General features: G+C 41.0%; 2 protein-coding genes across 2 annotated transcripts in view; both read right to left on the minus strand.

Annotated features, from left to right (window-relative positions):
* galk1 (galactokinase 1) overlaps positions 1-2668 on the minus strand; it is a 14248-nt gene extending 11580 nt beyond the window's left edge. Inside the window, exon 1 of the mRNA XM_007544037.2 lies at positions 1967-2668. Within this exon, the coding sequence (XP_007544099.1) occupies positions 1967-2131 (165 nt within the window). The 5' untranslated portion in view covers positions 2132-2668. The remainder of the gene's footprint in view (positions 1-1966) is intronic.
* Positions 2669-2928: 260 nt separating this feature from the next.
* The window catches only part of bbs1 (Bardet-Biedl syndrome 1), a 20443-nt gene continuing 12017 nt past the window's right edge, over positions 2929-11354 (minus strand). The window contains exons 2-7 of the mRNA XM_007544038.2: positions 9923-10349; positions 8212-8394; positions 7609-7740; positions 4683-4789; positions 4469-4589; positions 2929-4302 (exon numbers count right to left, since the gene is read on the minus strand). Coding sequence (XP_007544100.1) covers positions 3472-4302; positions 4469-4589; positions 4683-4789; positions 7609-7740; positions 8212-8394; positions 9923-10300 — 1752 coding nt within the window. The 5' untranslated portion in view covers positions 10301-10349 and the 3' untranslated portion in view covers positions 2929-3471. The remainder of the gene's footprint in view (positions 4303-4468; positions 4590-4682; positions 4790-7608; positions 7741-8211; positions 8395-9922; positions 10350-11354) is intronic.

Genomic DNA, 11354 nt, shown 5'->3' on the forward strand with positions numbered 1-11354 from the left:
AATTGATATGCATTACTGGACTGGACAGCGCCTATTGGTCACTATGTGATTCATTGTGTCCAGAAAACCATTTTATCCCATTTTGTCCTGTAGGACAAGGAGAAATCTGTCACGATAATATTAGTAGCGCCATCATTTGTTATTAGATATATCTATTAAATACGACTTAAAATGAAGATTAGAAAACTGATGTTTGATAAATTCTCCATGATACAAATCTATAAACAGTTTAGTTTCTGTTAGTTCTGTCAAGATGAAAGAAGGGGCGAATTTCTATTTATATTGGTCAATCGTTTTATTTTAAATATGCTGTAGGAGCCATAGTTTAACGATTGTTATAGATATCACCACGTTTTGCGAACACAAGGGATTAGCTCAGTTTTTGTCGCTTGTTTGTAGGAATTGAAGTGGCTGCATTGCGCTACAATGAAGGTACAATAAAGCTGATAAACAGGTGAAGGACCAAACTAGACAGAACCACTTCTGATTGTTTGCCAAGCCAAACATCCAATGAAAGTTTTACCAAGCCACTACTGAGGTACTGGGGTCAAGTTTCTCGACACGGGCAAAACAAGGTTCAATGTCCAAACTTATTGAGTTCATTTGTTCTCATGCAACCTCTCTTGCTCTGGTAAAAACGATCAGCCCCAAACCCAAATGCCTGCTGGTCCTTCACCAGGCCCCTACACTTATAGAAAGTGGACTGACCCACATTATTTCCTGTCTAAATTTAGAAAATAAATAAGAAAAATAATGAAACAAAAAATAAATAAAATCAACAATTATCAACCTACAAATAAACTCTGTAAATAATACAAAAAATAGAAATTTAAGAATAAAGTAACAAAATTCAAATGGATAAAGAAATAAAGAAAAAATAGCTCCAACAACTTCTATTCCGCGTTTTCTCGCTCTGTATGTCGGTATTACGCACGACCCGTTGCCATGGCAACCGACAAACAACAGCTCAACGAGCAGATAGAGCAGAGATTACCGATCAGGGGAATCAACACCAAAAAGCAAACATTTCCCACACAAAAAAGTAGCAAAAACACTAAAACAGAACATCCAGTCTGTTACATTATGTTGTCAGGCTTAATGTCTATATTATGATTATTAATAAGTTTTCGCCTGAACACCGCGGTGGTTGATTAGCTGATTTAAACAGCTGCACTACTGATGACTTGATGGGCGGGTTGTTTAATCCTAACGGAACCAAAACACACCGAACTGCCCAGCACATGCTAAGGTTATCAAAGTCAATACCAGGCCAGCAGCTGTTAGGCTAGTATAACTGACCCACTGCTGACTTGTTCAATGTTTTCTTTAAATTAAAACGTTGTCCTCACCTGTGAAATATGAAGCCCTTATTACCATTATATATGGTTTAATTAACTGCTAAACATTGCGTCGGTTGTTCTGATTCTTTGCGTGATTGTAGTATTTTCCTGACCACCGATATTCCTGACTCAATGGACAGCAATGGCGCATGTGTGACTTACGATAAATCACGTAATGTCCAGTCCAGTTTTTTATTGCTGCTGGCGCTCTGTCCTTCTCTAGCACTTCCCGTTACTTAGCAGTGGGTGTCAGGTTACATTGTGTTGCATTCAATGTTGTCGGAAAAAAGAGTTTCATGCGCTTAATGTCCGATTTGCCATAACTATTTATTGAATTCATTGTCGCTAGCTGGGGTGGCAACAGGGGTGGCAAGGCTCTCGTTTGGGGTGGCAACTGCCACCCCATCCCACCCCAGTAGATCCGCCCTTGGATTTAACTGATTAAAAAAAGAGGTCCCTTAGTAAAAGATAAAAATAAGGCAAAGTTCTCATTTCTTTTTTGTTATCGAATTAGTTCCGTCCTAAAGCTGACGTAAGGCATTTACCGGGGCTGAAGTTGTATCATTGACCAATTGTATCATGTCCAACCAACAAACAAGGACAACAGTCGCAGCTGCGTGTTTTACCATTGGAAGAACGAATCCCTGGTTATAGTCAGTGTGCTCCCCGATCAAGTTGACTCTTCCCGGAGCACATGCCGCCGCTTGGGGAGGTTCTTCCGCGAAGAGCTCACCATAACGGCGGCGAGCATCTGACAAAAGCGTCCACACGTCAGGGAATTTAGTAACCATTGATATAAAAAGAAATAGCTAAAAATTGAGCCTTAAATATTAATGGTGACAATTCATCAGCTTTCTGCCACCAGTAACTGGAGGGACTATCCTTAAACTGCGCCACACTTCCTTGCTCTGCAGCTGCGATTGGCTGAAACACGTCACATGACGCGACAGCACAGTTTACATAGTTCAACGACCTAGTAACCCAAATTCACATTGATGGGGTTTCATGTATTAGAAAAGATTACATTTTGATCTTGCATCAGAACGGCTTTTTAACCTCAAATTATAATGATCCCCGTTTCCTCAAAAATTTTAACAAGGCAAACCTGAATTTTTCAGCCTCAATTCACTCAAAGTCCTGCCCCTGAATAAATATTTGTAAGTCTATGTGTTCTTAATGCTGATATGTAACAGATCCAGAAAAGCATGTATGGCTGGTAGTATCATGCTTATTCGTTGTCTTCAAGGAGCTATTTAACCCTGTAGGTCCAGATCTCAGTTTTGATATGACATCTTCCCATTTTTATCTATTTCTCCTCCTTAGATTTTTAACTGTCCTTTGTATTTTAGAGCATCTCTTTCAATCTTCTGTTTCATCTGTTTATTTATTGTTTTATTTCTGCTATTTATCTTAATTACACTTAATAGATTTGTTTTATGCCTTCAGTATTTCTTGTTGCTGCTCCTTTTTTCAAAGCTGTCTGAAGTAACTTCCAGCCACAAAAATGCAGTCTTGTGGAGTGAAAAGAGGCTGAGGGTTACGCAGGAGCTGGGGGGTGAGAACAACTGAAAACCAGCTACCGATAAGATGTTACTGTGCACAAGTTGTACTTTTATTTTTATTCTGACACAGCTACAATTTAGTACAGCATATCTAAAGAGAAAACATGTAATAATTTTATATACCGACACTTTTTACTTTGGGTTAGATCTGTGTTTGAATCAGTAAATGGATGAAGCACTCAACTGTCCCGTACAATCTGATAGTGCTGTTAGTTCATCTGTTAGTGTTAAAGCCACTCGGGCCTGATTCCTCCAGGCAGATATTGTTCCAACAGTTTTGAAGGACACTTCATCAGGTTGGAACCTGGAGTTTTCTCTTAGCATTATAATATTTCAATATTAATGGTACTACCAGTTTGGAGGCGTTTGATTCATATTGTTTGGTTTACAGCTCATAGATCATTGCTAACAGCTGAAAAGCAGCGGTCTAACCAGCGGACACATTCGCTAACTCTGGGCTGAACAGACTTCTGCTCAAAGCTATCACTGTTGACCAGTTCTTTAACTGAAGGGTTCCTTTCCACATTCTCTATTGCAGCTTATTTATCAGTCAACAGGAAGACTGGGCTTTAGCTGAGCACCAGACCCTCGCTGACCGGCATGTTGATGTGAGCCGTCAGCAGAGGGGAGCTCTTCTCTTCATGCAATACAAACACCTTGATGATGTCAGAAATGCCCTTGTCGCTGGTACACTCCACAAAGGTCTCAACAGGGTAAATAAGTCCCGGCACCAGGAGTGGGATCTTCATGTATGGGTTCCTGATCCGGTACAGGTTGTCGTCGTAAAGGAAGTTGATGGCCAGGTTCATGATGGGCCGACAGGACGCTGTATTCTGGACATTCAGGGTCAGTTTAAAGGATGGGCCAAGGCCCTGGACCACGGCGTTCATCTTCAGGGGCTCTGAGAGGCTGGAGGACATAGGGGTCAGACTGGACTCCAGAGCTTTGACATAGGCTCGAGCAGCAGCCAGCCTCATGCGGCTCAGGTCCATGTGGAAGGCTCGGTGCATTGCCAGGCCATTCTCCCGCTCCCGCAGTGTCTGGTCCACATACAGCTTGGTTTTCTTAGGGACATTGAGGCGAACACTCTGAGCCAATGGTGGGCCAGGAGTGCTGTCCATATCATCGAACATCGCCGTCCTCTTCAGGATCTTCACCATGAGGCCGCCTCCCTTTGTGGTCATTATAAGGGTCCCATCCTCACGGCCGTACCGACCAAAGCAGATGCTGGTGACTGTGTCAGGGGTTTTGATGGTACTAAGCAGGTTCTTATCCCTGTACAGCTGAACCTGACAGTTTGCCAGGCCCACCAGGACAGCCTGAAGGCCCCTGGTGGGGAGGTCCATGGCAGCCATTGTAGTGACAGGAGCCGGCAAGATGATCTTCCACAACTTCTTACCCTGAAAAAAATAACCGCAGACATCCAGACTGTTACTGTGATAGAATTCCTGCACTAACAGAAACAAAGAATCCAGGAGGATCACTCAAATTAGGATCTTAGCCGCTGACTGATTTAATCATTTACAATATTTCCTATGATCAGATAACAGTTGGTTGAAAGAATACCTTCTGTGTGAAGCCCTGTAGACTCTCATCAGTGCATCCTACAACCATATTTTTCCCAACTCTCACCAGCCCAACAGGATGAGACGACAACTCGATGCAGTACTTTGGTTTCTCTGATTCCCTGACCAGCAGCAGGGAAAACAGCTGTATGAGTTTAAGTTCCAGTGTGTTAGACGAGTTCTAGAACAAGTGAGTTTGGTTAGCTTTTTCTTACCTGCGTAGGATGTAGATGCTGCCATTGCGACATGCCACTGTGATGCGGAATTCCACATCAAACTGACCTGTGACGTCCATCATGGTGGGAACAGCGGGAAGAGACATCTTCAATCACAGAGAGATGTTTGGAGAAAAGGTTAGGTTTCAGTGCTGTCTCAAGAGGCAGTCAGTGAGAGAAGGTTTATGTGTAATCAGCGTATTGTTTTTATTTAAATGTAAAGGGGACAAGTATGGATTCCTGCAGTACTCCACAGCTCAGACTGAGCTACCTCAAAGTCAAAAAGAAATTGGAATAACATAGGTTCAAAAATGTTTAGATCAATTCAGGTCTAGTCAGTCCAGTTGTGTGAAGTGTGTGTACGCATGAAAAATATGAGGTGCCATATTTTATGCACATGTCAGCATGTATAAAAATGAACGTGGTGTAAATAGATGCAAACTTTTACCTGCCTTGAAAATGTGCGGCAGCCATGCAAATTCTCTTTATGGACAATAAACTACAAAGTGCCAAAACTAAATTAAATACACTGAAATCTATCTATTCAGACCAGGGGTCTCCAAACTTTTTCCTGTGAGGGCCACATAACTTTTCCCTTCTCTGGTGGTGGGCTGGAGTCAGTTTGTAACATAAAAAGTGTGACGATGCAGGAGTGCCTAAATGTAAAAATTTATTGTTTTCCAGAAAGCACAATCAAATAAGCCTCTCTGGGTTCCTCCAGGAAATAACACTATTTATGTAATAAATACCGTATTTTCCGGACTATAAGCCGCAACCCCAGAGTTAAAAAAAAAGAGACAAAAAACAGTAAACATACACATATAAGCCGCACCGGGCTATAAAACGCAGATATCTCTGCCGCTCTAGGTTTTCCACAACAATGCAGCAGCAGCAGAGGGGGGCGGACACCCAAAATTTGAGTCATAACAGGTCAATTGAATATCACATTTATTACGGTTGAAAAAGAAAAAAGTTGCAAAGTTTAGATTTAACAGAAGTGATTACGGCAGTTTCCTAACGGTAACTGTAACAGTAAAAGTGCTGATCCTTTGTGTCTGCTACACTAGCATGTGCTAAATGAAAATGGGTGCTTTCTTCTTCTTCTTTAGATTTCAACGGCAGCTTACACCCAGTATTGTTCCACTACTGCCATCTATCAGATCTTAATATCTACACCTCAAATTCTCATAATGATCCCAGTATTATTTAAAAAAACCGAAAAATCTTCTTTTTCCCCTCAATGCTATTTAACTGATCAACAACATTCTCAAATTTAATTCTCTATTAAAACATAATTCCGTTTTAATGGGTGCTTTCTTCTTTTATTTCCAATTTTGACTTCCAATGATTCACTTCCTGCTAAAGAGCCCCCTGGTGGTTGAAGAAAAATCCACACATAAGCCGCACCGGGCTATAAGCCGCAAGGTTCAAAGCTTAGGAAAAAAGTAGCGGCTTATAGTCCAGAAAATACGGTATATGAAAAAAAAATCTAAATGCTCTCTGGTATTGTTCAGGGGGTCGGACCAAATGTGGAGGCGAACCGGATCCGGCCCGCCGGCCATAGTTTGGGGACCACTGATTTAGACCAAGAAGCATTAAACCCACGCACACACACACACACAAAATAAACAAAATAAAAGTAAAAGGATCTGAAAACGCCACTCAAATGTAAATAGTAAATTTTCTCAGTTTTTGTCAGATGTAATACATTGGTCTGTACGCCGAAGCACATGAAATACATGTTATCTGTAGGTTAATTTCATTCTCACTGAATAAGAAAGCGGGGTTGGATCAGCTCAAAACAGGTCAGGTTTGATTATGTTTAAGGTGATCGAGGTGTGTAGATAATCACACATATATAAGTAGCTGCACAAAGGTATGCCGAGTAATTGTGGAGCGTTTTGACTCTGATGGAGAAAATCACTCTCGGAGGATTCGGAGGGAGCGTTTGTTCAGAAACCATATTGATCTGCTGGGATGTGTTGACGATGGTTTACTAGCGTTTAGATTGCCCAGACTGATCTTCCTGGAGCTATGAGCAAAACTTAAAGAAGGAGCAGTGCTTCACCAGTGCAGTTGGAACTGCTGACAGGTCACAGTCATCCTTCAGTCGAGCCAAGCCCACTTTGTGAATGTGCGGAGAGAAAGAATCTCCATTCTTTAAATGTGCAACTTATGCACATGATTCCCCTATTTAGAATAAACTTCGACATTCCCCACTCTCTGACACGCCGTCTTTTTTTTAAAATCCCGGCTGAACGTTCCACTGTTCAAACAAGCATTTTCACTTGGATCTCTATTTTCTTTTCTTTCTATTTGGAATTTTGTTATTTTTTTATGTATTATTTTTAATTTTAGTGAGGTGACCTTATGTGCCCAGAAAACACCTTTTAAATAAATTACATAATTATTATAAATACTTGTACTGGTAAAAGCAAGGACCGCTGCCATGGTTACTGCTTTAATTGGTGGTAGCCTTCTGGGTACTTATACTAATGTAGTTATGGGTGGTGACAGGGCAGACCAGTAGCTACGGTCCATTTCCTGCAAATTGGGATTTATAAAGGAAAGGTGCGCAGTTATGTCCGTAGGCACGGATTTATACATCAGAATCTTTTTGTCCATCTTCTTCCGCTTATGCGGGGTCAGATCGCGGGGGTAGCAGTCCTCAAAGGGAGGCCCAGACTTCCCTCTCCCCAGCCACTTGGGCCAGCTCCTCTAGGAATTCCAAGGCGTTCCCAGGCCAGCAGAGAAACAGAGAATTTTTTTGTGCGCTGCACTTTTCTAATTAGAATTAGCTCAACCAAGTTTAGAGTCATCTAAATGTTTTCAGACCAGTTAAAAACTAGGTCAGACTAATTTCGAGTCATGTCAAGCCAGTTTAGAACTAGTAGAGACTGGTTTAAACCAGCTAACTAGAGTGTACCTTGCAGAGAATGGTGAAAGCTTCAGGGTCAAGGACGAAGATGTCGCTGTTCTCTGTACCAATCACCAAACAGCTAATCCCGTCCTCATCGGCTGTGCTCTTCTTTAGAGTTCCGATGCAGGTGATGACCGTCTGAAAGAACACAATCAATGAACACACTGGTTTCTCAGAGGTCAAACAGTTCTGGGTTCACATTAAATGGAACCGATATGAGTTAAACTTGCATGTGGACCCTATAGGTAGTTTAAACTGTATTAGAAGAAATTAACTTCTTTCAGGACTGTGTGGAATCCCATATTGAATTACATGTGTGAATTTCAGAAATACAGAAATGTGTGAATCTCCTGCTTTTCATTTAAACTTTAAAAAAAATCAATGGCTAAGAAACACTGAGTGGGATAATTACAGATGATACAGTAAGAATAATTTAATATAATAATGAATGAGTTACTGAGCAAGTGGCAGAGACACTGGTTCTCCTGCACCTGCTCGACTGCTGATGTAGTCCATGTCCAGTTTTGAGGAAACAGGTACTGGTCAAACTGGAGAGGGGAGCAGCAGCGTTCACAAATTTGGCCTGCATGATGACAAAAGTAGCATTACCTGCCGCCTGATTGGCTGCTGTTTGTACAGCTGAACAAACTCGTCCATCTCATCAGACTCCAGAGACAGGAACCTGAGCGATCGGACGGACAGTGGGATGTCTGCCTTCTTCCTGATACTTTCCAGCATCTCCTTCAGCATCACAGGGTTGATTTGACCCTCCCTCACCTGCTGCCACACATCCTGACCAATCAGAGCACAGCAGCTGGTCAGATACTCAATAAGATAAATTTATAGTGTGATTATTGTGAAAATTTTAAACTTATTGCTTCATCAAAAGCCAGGGGTGTCGCCAGGAATCTTGCACAGCTACTGTTACAATTTCTTGAGTCTATGTGGCCCATCAATAGTGTCACAATGTTTAAAGGCTTGCAACTGCCTTACTTTCTCTGGTTCAATACTGATACTAGCACAATATTCACTGCTAGTGAAATTTACAAGAAATAGTCTGTAAATATTTCTTGCAAATATTTACAGACTAGTAGGTTGCTTAAATTTTTTTCTATCAGTTTTAGATTACTGAAATGTTTCTCCCCACGTGCAACAGTTATAGGCACAGGGCATAGGCAACGTGCAAAATATACATGAAGCAATCCAGACTTCTCATAAAATACTATATAGTTGCATTTTATTCAAGCTGCAGTATATAACTTTAATAAAAAAAAATATGTTCTCTCCATATTTGTTAAAGCTGGCACCATCTCGTGACAATTTGTTACGAGACAGATAATCTGTGAAATAATCAATCTCCTCCCCCTCCTCCCTGAACTGCTATTACTGGCTAAAGTAAGACAATTTTCTGGCCAGAAACAACCAATCAAAATCAGGAGGAGGTCTTAGTGCTGTCAATCAACCTCATTCGCTCACTACTAAATGTGCTGATGGTGGAGAAACAACTTATCATTGCAAAACTTATTGCTAGCTACAGCATAGCACAGGGCAAAGGGAAGGAGGCTGAGCAGCCACACAAGATTGTGATTTACATCGCTAAAACCCACCTCCTGCCTCTGATTGGTTGTTTCTAGATAGCACTGGGAAAAGGCAAATGAAATAAAATTTTCACAGATTATCTCTCATGCCATACTGTCACAACATAATGACAGTTTTAACAAATATGTAAAAAAAAAATTTTTTTATAGAAGTTACATACTGCAGCTTTAATTTCACTTAATAGAGGACAGGCCAGGAGGGACGTGGGTTGAGTCGCTGCTGTCTGACTCATCTGTTGTTAAGTGTGGTAAAAGGTACAGGGGCACGTTAAATATATGAAAATGTTGGTAATTTATTTCCTTCGTTCATTGAATGCTAGTGAAATGGAGGCAAACAGTGCAAATATGAATGTGTGCTTTCTGGTCTGGGAGTGGTATTGTAACAGTTGATATTTACTGCTAAAAACAATTTTAGAAAACACAATATGATTCTTATAATTGACATGGCCCCAAATTTTTAAAAATTTCTATGAACAACAACAACAAAAAATTTGTGGAGGGCCCCTTGTCGGTCAGGGGGCCTTGGAATTGTCCTAACCTTTCGTCCCTGTCAAAAGCACTGAATTCCTATCTCGAAAGATAAACTCAGCAGAAATGGTAATTAAAATTAATTATATAGAAATTAAAAATAAACCATTGCATTCTCAAACTTAATATGCTGTGACCCAGCTTCTCTATGATCCTAACTCTCTCCCTGTGGATGTAACAGAGGCCACAACCACCTGCTCCAATGGGTTGATGTCCAGGCTCGGAAGTGTGAACTTGAAGTATGGCCGCAGGTTCTTGTAGACATAGATGCATGGTCCAGAGGCCACGGCGACGGCGGGGATGCGGGGCTCATGCAAGTCCATGAAAAAGGCAACCAAGCCAGCAGGTAGGTCCAGCAGGCTATTCTCACTTATGAGTGCCGTGCCACGGTAGACCTTAAGCTTCATGCCTGATGAGCCGGTGCCCAGGTCCCCGACCACGAGTCGGCTCTCCCTGTCCCCGCTAAGATCTGCCAGGTCTATGCAGGACGAGAAGGTGTAGAGACCAGCCACTGGGTCGTAGTGGGCATCCAGCCACTTCCCGCCATCCCCACTGGAATCCACAGAAGACATAACCACAGGACAGGAGATGGGAGGATTTGCAGAGCTGAGCAGGTGAGACCTGCAGGAATACAGAAAATAGGTTTGAGTCACATCTGGATGAGAAAGGAGCAGATCAGGATCAAAACAGATCCAGTCAAATTCAGAGAGAACACAGGATCCCAACATGATGGAAATGGATTTCATCCATCAGGGTCAGAAAGGGTCCCATAAGGATCAGGGTCAGAGGAGATCTTATCAGGATGAGAGATGAAAGCTTCATGATCAAACTGTCGGTGGGTTAAATTTCTGTTGTTCAAGTCAAGACACACCAAGCCTTGCAGAAGTATCTACTTTCCTTCACGTTTCCCCATTTGACTCTAGGGTCAGAGCTGGAGCTGCTGTTCTTCAGTCTCTGTTTCACAGCTCAGCTTCACAATGTTGGTATTTAGCTATGCTATAAAGATGCTACAAGTCAGAGCCCCAATATGCTGAAATGTCTTTTTTCTCAATGTGAAGGAAAAATATATGTATTTCTATTACACATTTGGGTAATTTCTCTTTTATCCTTTTATTCCTGGTACACAGCTTTAGCCTGTGTGCCAGGACATCTCAGAAGTCATTGGGGTTCTCCCAGTTTGACCAGCAGACTGAAGCCCTGTCTGTGCCCATTGTCCCCAGTTTAATAAATAAATGTGTTTTATTCTTTCACTTTTTGTGTATTTTTAAATATCTCAATCTGGAGTATTAGTGTATTAATACAGCTTATGTAATTAAATAAAAATAATTTACTCTGTTAGAATTTTCACTCTTTGCTGTCAATAGCAGAGTTGACATATACTGTAATAAATATTTTTTTCTCCGAAAAAAGTAAGAGAAAAATGTAGTTTAATGTTTGACTATGACTGATTTATCAATAATATATATAAAAAAATAAATACAAGATTTTTTTTTCCTTGTCTTGAAACATTAAATATACATTAAATTATGGAATCATGTAAATATGTTCTTTGATAAAACACTGTAAAAGTGTGCGTCTGTTCATCAATGTTAATATAAAAATGAACAGATTCATTTCTATCAAATA

Source organism: Poecilia formosa, unplaced genomic scaffold (genome assembly GCF_000485575.1).
Source record: "Poecilia formosa unplaced genomic scaffold, Poecilia_formosa-5.1.2 Scaffold980, whole genome shotgun sequence".
Taxonomy (NCBI): Eukaryota; Metazoa; Chordata; class Actinopteri; order Cyprinodontiformes; family Poeciliidae; genus Poecilia; species Poecilia formosa.